The sequence below is a fragment of the Pelodiscus sinensis genome, chromosome 1 (genome assembly GCF_049634645.1).
Source record: "Pelodiscus sinensis isolate JC-2024 chromosome 1, ASM4963464v1, whole genome shotgun sequence".
In the NCBI taxonomy this organism is placed as follows: Eukaryota; Metazoa; Chordata; order Testudines; family Trionychidae; genus Pelodiscus; species Pelodiscus sinensis.
Window position 1 is genome coordinate 322,339,704 of NC_134711.1, and position 15,101 is coordinate 322,354,804.

The 15,101-nt window shown below is 45.7% G+C and overlaps 1 protein-coding gene across 4 annotated transcripts in view; it reads left to right on the forward strand.

Moving 5' to 3' along the window:
• Positions 1-15,101, forward strand: part of XRRA1 (X-ray radiation resistance associated 1) — a 44,597-nt gene that overhangs the window by 4,920 nt on the left and 24,576 nt on the right. For all 4 annotated transcript variants that reach the window (XM_075919593.1, XM_075919591.1, XM_075919594.1 and 1 more), the window contains exons 3-5: positions 4,562-4,740; positions 10,977-11,048; positions 12,280-12,352. In XM_075919593.1, the coding sequence (XP_075775708.1) occupies positions 4,562-4,740; positions 10,977-11,048; positions 12,280-12,352 (324 nt within the window). The remainder of the gene's footprint in view (positions 1-4,561; positions 4,741-10,976; positions 11,049-12,279; positions 12,353-15,101) is intronic.

Sequence of the window (15,101 nt, forward strand, 5' to 3'; positions counted from 1 at the left end):
CAAGGTCGGCTCCTGGACTTCTGCGCCAAGTGACGCAAGATGGTATGAAGATGGACAGCCCGTGGTGGGTAAAGAAATAGGTTAGGAACTATTTAGAAAAGCTAAACGTACATAAATCCATGGGTCCGGACTTAGTGCATCCGAGGGTACTGAGGGAGTTGGCAAATGTCATTGTGGAGCCTTTGGCTATTATCTTTGAAAAGTCGTGGAGATCGGGAGAAATCCTGGATGACTGGAAAAAGGCAAATGTAGTGCCCATCTTCAAAAAAGGGAAGAAGGATGATCCAGGGAACTATAGGCCGGTCAGTCTTACCTCGGTTCCTGGAAAAATCATGGAAGGGATCCTTAAGGAATCCATATTGAGGCACTTGGATGAGAGGAAAGTGATTAGGAATAGACAGCATGGACTCACGAAGGGCAAGTCGTGCCTGACCAATCTGATTAGCTTCTATGATGAAGTAACTGGCTCCGTGGACATGGGGAAGTCAGTGGATGTTATGTACCTTGACTTTAGCAAGGCTTTTGATACGGTCTCCCACAATATTCCTGCCAGCAAGTTAAGGGATTGTGGATTGGATAAATGGACGGTAAGATGGATAGAAAGATGGCTAGAAGGCCGGGCCAGGCGGGTAGTGATCAATGGCTCGATGTCAGGATGGCGGTCGGTTTCTAGCGGAGTGCCCCAAGGTTCGGTTCTAGGACCGGTTTTGTTCAATGTCTTTATTAATGATCTGGATGAGGGGATGGATTGCACCCTCAGCAAGTTTGCAGATGACACTAGGCTGGGGGGAGAGGTAGATACGCTTAAGGGCAGAGATAGGGTACAGAATGACTTAGACAAACTGGAGGATTGGGCCACAAGAAATCTGATGAGGTTCAACAAGGACAAGTGTAAAGTCCTGCACTTGGGACGGAAGAATCCCAAGCATAGTTACAAGCTGGGGACTAACCGGTTAAGTAGTAGTTCTGCAGAAAAGGACCTGGGGGTTACAGTGGATGAGAAGCTAGATATGAGTCAACAGTGTGCCCTTGTAGCCAAGAAGGCTAATGGCATATTAGGTTGCATTAAGAGGAGCATTGCCAGCAGATCCAGAGATGTCATTATTCCCCTTTATTCGGCTTTGGTGAGGCCGCATCTGGAGTATTGTGTCCAGTTCTGGGCCCCCCACTGCAAAAAGGATGTGGATGCATTGGAGAGGGTCCAGCGGAGGGCAACCAAAATGATTAGGGGGCTGGAGCATATGACATATGAGAAGAGGCTGAGGGAGTTGGGTCTATTTAGTCTGCAGAAGCGAAGAGTGAGGGGGGGTTTGATAGCAGCCTTCAACTTCCTGAAGGGAGGTTCCAAAGAGGATGGAGAGAGGCTGTTCTCAGTAGTGACAGATGGCAGAACAAGGAGCAATGGTCTCAAGTTGTGGTGGGAGAGGTCAAGGTTCGATATTAGGAAAAACTATTTCACTAGGAGAGTGGTGAAGCACTGGAATGGGTTACCTAGGGAAGTAGTGGAGTCTCCATCCCTAGAGGTGTTTAAGTCTCAGCTTGACAAAGCCCTGGCCGGGTTGATTTAGTTGGAATTGGTCCTGCCTAGAGCAGGGGGCTGTACTTGATGACCTTCTGAGGTCTCTTCCAGTTCTATGATTCTATTAATGCTGTGGGGGGAGCCTCGAGCTTTGAGGGCCAGATCCAGGCAAGCTGGGGGCCATATCCAATGCCTGGGCCTTAGGTTCCCCACCCCTGTTCTAGACTTTTGGTGTCTCTTCACCACCATATGTTAAAATATATGTTTTAAAAACAGGGATGGACAAACTTTTTAGCCTGAGAGTTGCATTTTGGTATGGCTCTCAAGGGTGGGGCCATAGGAGACCAGGAGGGGATTGGGTGCTCTGCCACTTGTGGGGGGAGGAGAGTGGCTGTGCAGGGATGGGGATCTGATCCCAGAAACAGTGCAGAGAAGTCATGCTTATGAAGCATGGCTCTGCTATATGCCAGAAGGTGGAAGAATTGTGAGTCAGGGATTGGGAAACGCTGTGCAGGCAGAGTGGGGCAAGCCCCTGATCCTGCTCCCCGGCGGCAGTTTGAGGGCTTGATAAAAAAGTTTGTCAGGGCAGATGATGCCTGTAGTGAATAGTTTGCTCCCCTATGCTTTAAGAGCTGGATTTTATTCAGACTCAAAACTTTGTACGTCTGCATGCACTCAATGTAGGAAAAGCCACTGGGCCAAATTCAGCCCTGGTGTAAGTGGCTTTTATGAGAACTGCACCCGCTTACACCAAGCTGGATTTGATTAAATGTGATACTTTCTGTGATGACAATCCAATTAGAAGTAACTCAAGTGTAACGGGTCACTGTAATGGTTTGGTGGAAGGGGAGAGACCAAAGAAAATAACCCATTTTTCATGACACATGTATTTGTTAATATGTGCCTATAAGACTTGCTTAGTCTTGTCATGTGTGAACATTTTAAGGCTGTGTTTGGCCAAGGAGCAGACCATTAGTAATTGAACAGATGGGACATCATAAGGATAAGTAGTAGTGGTGCAATGTATCCAACATTATTCATGCACTTCTACGTTTTACCTTGCATCCACACTTGCACAAGATTATTCCATGTCAGTTGCGTTGTACGGTGGTTGTCTTTTTCACAGTTCCCAATATGGCTTCCTGAAACAGTGGTTTCTGTGAGATTTCAAAAGGCCTTGTGGGAGCTCAGGGAATTGTGGGAGAAATCAAACTATTTCCTGGGAAAGCCACACAAGATTCCAAGAAATAGAACCATTTGCAAGTCCTTTTTGCCAAATTGAGGTCAAGAACAATACTCGCCGTTGGCTTTTTGCTTAGTCAGAAAGGTTTTTGCTGGAGCTTTTGAAAAATAATTGAGATGCAGGTACACTGGGAAAAGGACTTGGAAATGACACTGTTTCTTGGAAATTTATGGGAGTTTCTCAGGAAAATATGTGACCTATTTTTCTTTAATTCTCCTGCTTGACACTTAGGAGGCCTTTTGAAATCTCCCATAAGCCACTGCTTCAGAGAACAGTACTGACTATTCTTATGTATCCAGATGACAATGCAACTGCAGTGGTGCAGAACAGCTCTAGAATATATGTGCAGGGAAAAACTGCGTCTCCAACAGCGTGATTACTTAACACATCGTACTGTTGACGCATGCACTAGTGCTGGCTTAATAGGGATGTAAGCGGCTAGTCGGCGTACCGTTTAACTGATAAGCAATTGCTTATTGGTTACTGGTCCCAGTTAACCGCAGCAACCCCCCTTACCTGTGTGCTCTGCATTTAAAACTTGGACTGGCAGGCTGGCTCAGTCCCGGACCGCTGGTCCGAGTTTTCAATGAGGATCATGCCTGCCACCATGTGCTGCTGTGGAGCACCCTCTGTCCCAGCTGGCCAGGGCTCCCTGCAGAGAGAGGCTGCACCATGGGATGCTAGAGCAGCCTCTGTCCACAGGGAGCTCAGCCCCCCCAAAGAGAGACAGCAGATGGGGGCTAGTCTATGTGGGGAGCTGATTTTTAAATTGGCTCCCCTTGCAGACTGGTTCCCACCTGTCACCCTGCCCTGCTGCCTCTGATACAAAAGCAGCAGTGTGGAGTGGCAGAGGGCTCCCCAGGAGTAGGGCCAGGAGCTGAGAGCGCACTGGCTGCCAGCCCCTCCCTAGGATGGGGGGAGAATTTTAGTAACTGTGTAACCACTAAGAATTCTTATGGGTACACTATTACTAAAATAAACAATTTCTAACATCCCTATGGCTTATGTATTCATTTACTAATTGTTTGATTCTGTACCGGGGATGCAACCATGGAGTAAAAAACTCCTTTTCCAGCTGTCCTTGGGATAGTGCAAATCTGTGCAATTAGGGGCTGTGCCTTAAGGGCACATCTAAACCTTGGACCGTGAAGTCTTTTGGGCAGAGCCATCTTTTTGTTTTGTGTTTGTGTCCAGGACTGGAGCTCTTAGATGTTATCATAAGACACTCAACAATAATCAGAATTTGTAATGTAAATGAGTTCATTCTAAAACTATGTTTAAACGTACCTGAAAATGTTCCAAAACATCACCTCAGCAAAGCAGACAGTTGTATCATCTCTAGGGCTTCATGTTAATGAGAATGCTAATAGGAAGCACAGCCTTATGACAGAGTAGGACAGGAACAATAGAGTTGCAGTCAGAGATGCAGGGAGCAGCACGTTTTAGCTTCATCCTATATATTTTGTGGAATTGTTCTGGCTGAGTTGATATCCATGAAATATTTAGAAATTTTACAGAAACAAATCAGATTTTATTTAAAAACAGTAGTAAAATTCTGCTTTTCTGTGTTTCTGACTGCAGCCTTGATATTTTTGTCCTTATCTGACAATACAGATGCCTTCTCGTTATTGTACATTTAAATATTTTATAAACAGATCATTTTTAAAAACCAGTGATTCAGCCATGTTTTATATCAGAGCAAATGCCAAAGTGTCTAGTTGGTGCTGCACAAACAATACATTCTAAAGATTGTTTGCCTATTCTGATGTCTATTAAAATCTTGTACTTCCTTATTCCAGGGGCTGGTCACTGGCTGGTGGCTCACAGAGCTGCTCAGAAGACTACATTTGAAGCAGTGATCTGTGCAAAATCCCTTCAAGAGAAAGTACAGACAACTCCACAGTATGTGTCAGAACTCCAGCACCATGGATACACAGATGAAACTGTTCAAGAGAATATCTTAGATGGGCCATTTCTGGTGAGTGAAAACTTAACTGAATGATGAGGTTACCACAGGTTCCATTAGCACTGGGTCAATTTGTCCTTTTATCTTAAGGTTTAGACCATTCAGGCTGTGTGGGTCACACAGGTGACTCCTTAAAAGCCCAGGGGTTCTCTTTCTTCTGTATAGATTCAGTGGCAATTTTTGGAAGAGTTAGGGACTTGTCCTTATATCTATAGCCAAGTTTCTCTGCTGCCCCTGCTGTTTAGCGGTGGTCTGATTGTTGCCATCTTCCACACAATAAGTAATTTCATTTCAGTGGCAGTACATGCAGACACAAGTCAAATGTTACTTAGATTGTAAACTTTTTGGGCTAGAGACTCGCTTTGTTCTCCACAGCACAATGGGACTATGGTGCTACTACAATACAACTAAAAAATAAAATTTGGAATTCTCTACTACTGGGAGGGCTGCAAAATCCATTTGAAAAAAAGTCAAGACAAATGCTCATATTAAGGATGTAAAGAAGTAGTCGATAAGCAGGAGCTTATCGGGTAGCACTATCAACTACTCGCTCATTTCACTCCCCCTGCATTTTTAAAGGGAAGCCAGCAGGAGAGGATGCTGGTTGAATCCCTAGTCCTGGGTCTCAGCACAAACACAAACCCCTGCTCACTGCCACTCTCCATTTTTAAAGAGAAGCCGGTGCGAGCGCTGATCTCTTCGGCTGTGTCTAGACTGGCCAGTTTTTCCAGAAAATCAGCCGCTTTTCCGGAAAAACTTGCCAGCTGTCTACACTGTCCGCTTGAATTTTCGCAAGAACACTGACTTCCTACTGTTTGAAATCAGTGCTTCTTGTGGAAATACTATGCTGCTCCCGTTCAGGCAAAAGTCCCTTTTGCGCAGGTTTTGCGCAAAAGGGCCAGCGTAGACAGCTCAGATTTGTTTTCCGCAAAAAAGCCCCAATCGCGAAAATGGCAATCGGGGCTTTTTTGTGGAAAAGCACGTCTAGATTGGCACAGATGCTTTTCCACAAAAAGTGCTTTTGCGGAAAAGCGTCCGTGCCAATCTAGACGCTCTGTTCTGAAAATGTTTTTAACGGGAAACTTTTCTGTTAAAAGCATTTCTGGAAAATCATGCCAATCTAGACGAAGCCTTCAGGCCTTCTTCACAGCCTCCCATTCCTTCCAACATATCTGCTTCCCTTAGTCCATATTTTAGCTGTTCCACAGGAAAGTTCCCTTCTCTCCCTTCTCAGTTACAAAACCCTCTCTCATCCAAAGAGCACTCTGACTTGTTAATCCATGCCCTTCCTCCCAGTCTATTCTAATGGTAATACCTGGTGCATAACTTCTGAACCAAAATACCATGAATGCTGGTCTCACACAAAGCTCTATCACACCGCATTCCTATCTAATTTCATATGCACTGTGTGATATAAAGGCCTGCATTGTTTTCATCACCCAGAAAACATGTTAATAATGTTAAGAAATTAGTCTGATATTTCTGAAGCCAGTTTGCTACAAATACTCAACCTCTACAGTAGGGACATTAAATATCGGTTAATTGAATAGTCAAGTAACCTCATGAATTCTTATCGGTTAGTCGACTATTCTGTAGTCTCTAGGGGTGGGACTGGCAGCATGTGCGCTCCAGCCTCACTCTCACAGAGCCCCCTGCCACTCCACACTGCTGCCTCTGTATCAGAGGCGGCAGAGTGGGGTGCCAGGTGAGAGCCAGTCCGTGAGGGGAGCCAGTTTAAAAACCAGCTCCCCTTGCAGACCGGCTCCCTGTTGCCCTCTGCTGCTGCCTCTGATAAAGAGGCAGCAGTGTGGGGTGGCAGCAGCCACTGTTTAGTGGGGGTCTGAGCTCCTAGACCTGGCACAAGTTGGAACTGAGCCAGGCTGCCTGCCTGCCCAGTTCCTAATACACTTTAAATGCAGAGCTGTAGCAAGGGTAGGTCCCAGACCCATTGCAAGTCAGGACTGAGCCGGGCTGCTGGCCTGCCTGCTAAATTTGCTGGCGGGGGGCTTATAGTCTGTAACATTAACCTGTAAGCCTTTGCTTATTGGTTAATCAGTTAGTCGACTACACTATTACATCTCTACTCTACAGCAATACATGATCCCCATATATTAGCAATTACTGCCAGCTGATCAGACATGTCTTCTTTTAAAGCTCCTTATGAGATGAGTTCAGACATAGGAGACAGAGGGAAAATTCTTATGCTTCTTCATTTGCAGAGACTTGCAGGGGGTATCTGTAGAACCAAGCAGACAGGGACAGGTCATGATACACGTTGCTCACTAGAAGAAAGAAATGACAATCCAGCTGGTTTGCAAAGTCTTAACTTTTAATGATTTCACGGGATGTGATACGGACTCTGTGCTTTGTAAACATGTAACTTCAGACCTTAAAGAAACAGGAAGGCAGATGACTACTGCAAAATATTTGTTTGTTTTATTATTATAAACAGTGACTCTCACTGCAAAATATCCCAAGTCTTTTTTTTCTATTTTTAAATTCAGTTGTCACTAAAAAATCACTCAGGGCTTCTCTATACAGATAGAATGTGGTAAATTGAGGTGTATCTACAGTGCATTAACTCCTTAGCAACTGAGGGATCAAAGCACACTATGGAACTTTTAGCTCTCAGTAGCAGGGTCCACATGGCCAGTTAGTATCGGGCAGGCTACTGCATTATCAGTTTACACCCCAGTTTTCCACACACAAATGATTGACCAGCCTTCACTAAGAATTTTATAAACGCATTAACACAACACAGAACTAACAAGGAATAAACTCTGTAATGTTTGCTAGCAAAGGAATGTTCCTGTGCATAACTGAAAACAGGTTGGATCTCCCTGGTTCGGCACCCTCGGGACCTTAGCAGTCCCAATCCATGGAGTTTGCCAGGCCAGGTAAGATCAATGCTTCCCTACTGGCTGCCCCGCTCCCAGGCTCCCAAGGCTAGGGCTCCCACCCTGCTGCCGGCAGGGTTCCCTGGGGCCACCCAGCTGCTGACAACCCCGCTCAGAAGCCATCTGCCCAGTTGCCAGGCTTCCTGGCCAAGACTTCCCTGTTGCCACCTGGCCCTGGTGCCGCCAGGAATGGGATATCTGGCTGGAGTTCCCCGGCCCCGCCTGGCCCTAGTGATGCCAGGGAATTCTCTGGCCACCTGGCCACCCTAACCCCACTGCCACTGGGGATTTCCCAGGTTTCCTGGCCCAAATAATGTTGGAGTTCCCCAGCCAGGGCCACCACTGGCCCCACTGCCAGGGCCTGTCCTGCTTCTGCTGGGGGTTTCCCAGGGTTCTCTGGTCCAGGACTGCCTAGCTGCTGCCTGGCCCCGCTGCTGCAGTGAGTCCCCCAGCTGGGGCAGAGCTCCTCATTAGCCGCCTGGCCTGGTTGACACCAAGGATTCCCTTGCTGGGGTAGGGTCTCCCCATTCACCGCCTGGTGCTGCTAATGCTACGGGTTCTTTGGCTGGGGTGGGGTTCCTTACCCCCGCTTGCTTCCTTTTCCTAGCATATTACCGAACAGCAGTATAGTGTTACCAAGGCCGTGTCCAGACTCAGGGGTTTTTTCGGGAAAAGTAGCCTTTTCCCGAAAAAACGTCCCCTGCGTCCAGACTCAAGCCGCGTTCTTTCGAAATTATTTCGAAAGAACGCAGCTTTTCTTTCGATGGCGGTAAACCTCGTTTCACGAGGAAGAACGCCTTCCTTCGAAAGTTCCTCTTTCGAAGGAAGGTGTTCTTCAATGTAAAGAGGCCGTCTTCGAAAGAGAGCATCCAGACTCGCTGGGTGCTCTCTTTCGAAAAAGCGGATTTCTCTTTCGAAAGATCCGCCTGCAGTCTAGACGCGATCTTTTGAAAGAGGCTCTTTCGAAAGATGCTTTCGAAAGAGCCTCTTTCGAAAGAAGCCTGCAGTCTAGACATAGCCCAAATGTCAGATTTAAATGACCTCAAACTATGTATCAATGGCTTATTCCCTCAGTACCCCAAAGGACTGCATTACATATTGTATATACACATATGTGCGTTGGGGCTTTTCTACACATGCAAATTATTCTAGAATAAAGTAGTATGTGAACTGAAAGCAGAACAGCTATTCTGGAATAACTCTGTGTACAGACAAGCCCTTAATATCAGGGATCTGATTAAACCTGTAACTTTTGGGAACAATCAGAGCCATGGCAGAACTTAATCTAGTTTCTTACCTTCCTTGGCTGGACCAACATATTAAATGGGTTTCCAAACATAGGTTATTCCATATAAAATATTTTTTTAAAAAGACTGGAAATATAACCATGTGTACATTCATTGCAGGAATTAAGACTGTGTGAGATAAGCCCACTTCCTCTTAATGGTGGGCCCCTGCTGGATAATCCTGTGAGAGCCAAAAATGTTTAGGATTCCCACTGGTGTGATATGCAGGGGAAAATTTCCTCCCTGATCCTGGTGACCGACGCAGCTCTGTCCACACTGGCACAAGTCTCTACAGCTAAGCATCTGATCTGATATATACCTCAAAATAATGTTCCATTCACCTTTATATCCCTTGTCTTTATGTGGCCATGATCCTTCAAGTTACTCCATGTGGGTGGATCTCTGAGCCTGTGTGAACCCCAAGGGGACTGTTCTTCCTTTTATTTTAACTGTATTTTAGATTGTGATTTTCACTCTGCCTAAACCAGGCTGCAAGTAGGAGCAGGTCTTTTTGCACTACCTTTGATAAATGCAGACAGGAAACCATTACAGTAAATATTTTAGATCATTCATTAATATCCGTTCAGTTCGGGTTGAGAGCTTATCCCTTGAACAGCTCATATACTCACCAGACGTTTTCTTTGGCTTGGTCTTCTGTAGCTTAGCTGCGTAAAGATCAACAGAAGAATGATACCCGATTTGCTCTGGTACATTTGACATTGAGGCACCAGGGACGGATGCCACAGTATGCCTGATAAGTCACTCTACAGTGCAAGTCTCATCCCATTCTCGTGAATGGCAATAACATATCCAGGCTTTCCTGTACTTTATCTTGATTTCCAGCCATCTTTTTGATTGTGGTTCAGCTTCCCACAGATAGTGAGTTCTTTCAAGGTTGCAGCCGATATAGAACAGTTTGTTTTTGTCTTGGGAGCTCTTTTGAATTTTCTTCTCAGTGATTGGGAGGTCACTGATGCATCCTGTAGCACTGGATGAATTTGGTGTCGGACTCTTGCAGTATTCCAGGGAATGCCCAATGGAGCTTCTCTGTCAGAGTAGCTTCCTGGCTCCCAAAATGTTAAACTGCTCTGGATTCTTTTCTGGTTCTGGCCATATCGTCCACGAGTTTCCATATTCTATTTGGATCTACCATCTTTTCTGGTGCATCAGACTATGGCTCTGAAATGTTTCCTATCAGGTGTTACTGGGATTCCCATTGGAGTACAGAGGGGTGATCTTGACAGAAAATAAGAAACAATAAACTTTATCTGTGGGGAGCAAATTAACCTGAAGCCTGGACTCTCCTGGAGAAAGTTACCTATATAAACAGAAATCAGAGAACGCCTGCCTTGGATCATTTGAGTCCCATTAGAGCTACCGACACCCCCGATGTTTATGTTAACAAAATCTACTGTCATGGACCCAAAGTCTGCTTTGTGCAGCTCCCAGTGTGCTCTCAAAGGTAGTTTTAAGATCCCTTGAACAATATTTGGTGCTGGTTGATAGTGGCTTCAAAAGCCCAGCCTCTAAGCCAAGGATCACTAGGTGGCATTGGCTACATCTTTTTTTAACCTGGTTATTCTGCTGTCATGAGAGGCTGGGTTGGTGATGGTAGGGAGCCCTTAGGACAGTCCTACAGCTACCTCCCAAGCATTACCCTAGGCAGAGACTGGCTTTGATCCATAGAGCTCCCTCTATCCCCTCCATACTGTTCGTGCCATGGGGCAGGTCAGAGGGCAGCACAGTGAGCCCTGTCCCCTGTCCAGTGAAGGCTGAAGGGCGCATCCTGGGCAGCCAGGGTATGGGTGCTGTGAGGGGAGGTTAGCCTTTTGTACAGGCTCCTCTCTGGATCATGCTGCAGCAGGAGCGCACCCTTTGTAGAGCTCGCATTGCTGCAGCGTGTGCCTGCAGCTCCTCTGTGAGAGCAGGCCCTTGTCCTCGAGTCATCAGCCAGATAATAAACCCAGGCAGTCCTGTTTCTGCTTGTCCTGAGCCTACGCTGAACAGTTGGAGCTGCCTAGCTAGGCTGCAGGGCTGAAGCTAACCCTTTGGTTTGTGTTCCTAGATTCAGCTCCATTGTGTGAAGATCCCTTCAGATCTGTGCTCTGTGGATATAAGCAACAAGAATCTGGTCTCGGTAAGTAGGAGATACCCACAGTGAAGGTCTCTTAGGACTTCTGGTGGTTCTCCACATGTGAGTATGTCTACACTACCCCCCTAGTTCGAACTAGGGGGGATAATGTAGTCATACGGAGTTGCAAATGAAGCCCGGGATTTGAATTTCCCGGGCTTCATTTGCATGAAGCCGGCCGGCGCCATTTTTAAATGCCGGCTAGTTTGGACTCCGTGCCATGCGGCTACACGCGGCACAGACTAGCTAGTTCGGATTAGGCTAGTGGAACAAGGCGTACAGCTAGTTCGGATAGTGTAGCCGCGCGGCACGGAGTCCGAACTAGCCGGCATTTAAAAATGGCGCCGACCGGCTTCATGCAAATGAAGCCCAGGAAATTCAAATCCCGGGCTTCATTTACAACTCCGTATGACTACATTACCCCTCCCCCCCCCAGTTCGAACTAGGGGGGTAGTGTAGACATACCCTGTGTTAGCCATGAGTGGCCGTATGTGTGTGTGAATGCAGACCCTGCGTCCCCCTGCAACCAGGCCACACAGCCACGCACCTGGAGTATAGCTCAGTGATTCTCAACATGTTGGGGGAATGAGGAGTAACGGTAGTTCGAACTAGGAAGCCTAGTTCGAACTACCTAGTTCGTGCCCCGTGTAGCCGCGCTGCATGAGGTTCGAACCAACGGGGTTTTAAAAATGGCGGCTCCCCGCTTATGCAAATGAAGCCCGGGAAATTCAAATCCCGGGCTTCATTTGCAAGTGCGGTATGCCTACATTACCCTCCTCGTTCGAACTAGGAGGGTAGTGTAGACATACCCATGGAATGTAAAGGGGTAATCTGTTACATGGTTACCGGGTGAGCATTGCCTTACTGGCATGCTTATTGGGGTAACTAGATAACTGGTGCCTGGCCTGGCCTGAGCAGCCGAGTGGGCCCACCACGCCATGCCATGGGTGGGGGGTACTCCAGCCCAGCAAGACTGTTAACTGGTTAATATTTTAAATGTGATTTTTTTTTTTTTTTTTTTTTTTTTACATTCATATAAGGACGTGGAGCAATTAATCACCCATGTTAATTCTACAGTGAAGACAGACCCTCAGAGACTTGCTGCCCATTTTTAGAATGCACATTAGGACAGTGGGAAACAAATACGGGGAAGTGCTACCGCTTGGTTGCAACAAGAAAAGACACAGCTATTTCAAAACAGATAGGTACACTTGCTTTTTTTTCTTTCTTTTATCAGGCTAAAGAAGATGACTTTGAGCAGTTTGATTCTGTCGCGTATATCAATGCTACAGAAAACCTGTTGACATTAGGTAAGGATGCACACTGCTGAAATGCAGATGCATCTCATAGATACAGGCACGATACAGGGAAACTAAGCATCTTTAGCTTTTGGCTAAAATCTTTCAAATAGGTTTTAAAAAAGAATACACGTGTCACCTTTACACAGGAGAATTTCTCCCCACTGTTCAGTACGTTTCCTTGTAGCAGTTCTTATTATAATTCTGATAATGCCTAGTTCTTACAGGAAGCCAGCAAGGAGTCCTGTGACAACTTAAAGACTAACAAATTTATTTGGGCTTAAGCTTTTCTGGATTGGAGCCCAATTTGTTAGATGTGGTATTAAACTTGGCAATAAAAATAAATGTGTTAATCTTTAAGGTGCCACAGAACTGTTAGTTGTTTTTACCAATACAGACTAACATGGATTAGTAGATGTCATAGCATTGTACAAAGGAAGCCAGTATCACGTAGGGATGTAAAATCCCACTTAATTAGTTATCCGGTTAAAAACCGGCTCCCAGCGTGAACCAGCTCCCACCTACTTCCTGCACTGCTGCCTCTGATACAGAAGCAGCAGTGTGGGGATGGGGGGGACTGCGTGTAACCATGAAGGTTAACCAATGAGCCAGGCTTAAATGCAGAGATTGCATTGAATGGAGTGTGGCTTATATTTTCTTTCAAATGTGTTCATCAGTAATATCAAGAATTTCCAGAGGTATAATTAACTATAATGTTTTGGAAGAGATATTGAACCTCATGCTACACGATTTTAAGCATGTATCTCTGATCAGGATGAGACTTAATGTGGGGACAGATTGCCTTACAACTGCCTATAGTGGGACTCTTACACCTTATTTGAACCATCTGCCATTGGCCATTGGCCAAGACCAGCTATTGGACTGGGAGGACTTTGGATCTGATCTCCTCTTGCAGTTCCTACATTCCATTGTACCCGTTACCTTTACTAGCTTCACAACAGCATGAGCATAAGAGAACATTGGGGCATATAATCCAGCTGGTGGGTCATTCTGACAGGTAGATATCTAGGATAGGCCAGGGAGAATAGACGTATGGATGGTTAGCCAGGCAGAGGAAAAGTAAGGCTTAGTGTACACTTGAAAAGTGTATCAGCATAGCTCCGTCTATCAGGGCCATGACAAACCCACCCCTGCCCAGCATAGCTATGCTGACATAACCGCATCTACACTGCGGGTTGTATTGACATAAGAGTGATTCCGCTGACATAGCTGTTGTAATTTGAAAAAAAAAAAAAAACGTTTTCGGTGGTGTTGGCAAGCTATGCCAATCTAACTATGCCTGCAGTTTAGACATACCTTTAAATGCGGCAAAACTTTGGGAAACTGAAAACAGTGACGGTCAGGTAAAATTATTGGGGGATCGAAGATGGTCTTCTTATGGGTGGAGTCTGTGAAGGAGCACACCAGAAGAATTTAAACACCCAGCATGATGGGAGTTTGTGCAAGGTTTCAGAAACAAAGATGGCAGTTGTGAGGTGAGTCCTGAAATATACATTGGGAGTCACTGGAGTGATCCCAGGATGGGATGATGTTGCCATGCTTTCTTGTATACATGGGAGAGAATCAGCAGTAATCTGTACATTCTGGAGTGTTGGGGGCTGGAGATGCTACACAGATGGGAATTGTAGCCATCAATGTAAGAAGCAACCTGAAGGCACAGATGAAGACTGCAGCAGGGCTGGAATTGAGACAGGTTCATTCATGGTCAATGTTGCCAAGGCAGTAGGCACTGCATTTGCAGGCGTATTTAGGGATATGCAGGATTGCTCCTGGCAGGCCCAGGAGGAGAGGGGATTACAAGAGAAGCAACGGCTGTCATTATTTTGTTAGAAATAGGGTTGCCAATTGTGGTTGGCTGTATTCCTGGAGATTTAATCACACAACATAATCTTTAGTTAAAAATCAGTCTTTCATTCCTGGCGACTCCAGGCCAATCCTGGAGGTTTGTCCACCCTAATTGAAAGTGAACCTGTGTTCCTGAACTCTGTAGGTCTCAGCCCAGTCATTGAAAGCACTCTGGAGGACCACCTGTAACACTCCATGTGTTATTAATTGAAGGATTGGAGTCCTAGCTGTGACCTATGTGGAGGCCATCCCAAATTCCCAGGACTCACCATAAAATAAAATTGCAGTCTCAATTCTTTACTTAGCCAGAAAAGACGATGTGAACCCTCCGCTCCTGTGACTCTCCTAATCCTTAGTGGGATAGATTGTTTTAGGTGCCCAAACACCCTCTTTCGATAGTTTAAAAAGGCTTGCAGCTCACTTTCATGTCAGTGTTTTGTTTGTTTTGTTTTGCTGAATATTGGGAAGTGATGCTGAAAATTAACATGAAACATTTTCCAGAAAGGTGCACTAGATAGCTCAAGGGATAGGGAATCAGAGTTTTTCACTTTAACTGCTGCCCACGTGAGTAATGACTAAAAGTTGTTCCTGCCTGATCGCTGTACATTGGCCCTTCTGTGAAGTGACTATGATGGCCTCAGTCCAGTTCCTAATAGACATGGTTACATGTCAATAGAATTAGTATTGAGACCAGTGACTCATAGTGATGGTCTCTCTAAGTCAGGATTGAGATCCGGTGTGGCTTTCACTGCTATTATTCAATGCTTAAATTGCAGCAAGGGAGAATTAGGGTTGGACATTAGGAAAAACTTCCTAACTGTCAAGATAATTAAGCATTGGAGTAAATTGCTTAGGGAGGTTGTGGAATCTCCATCATTGGAGATATTTAAGAGGA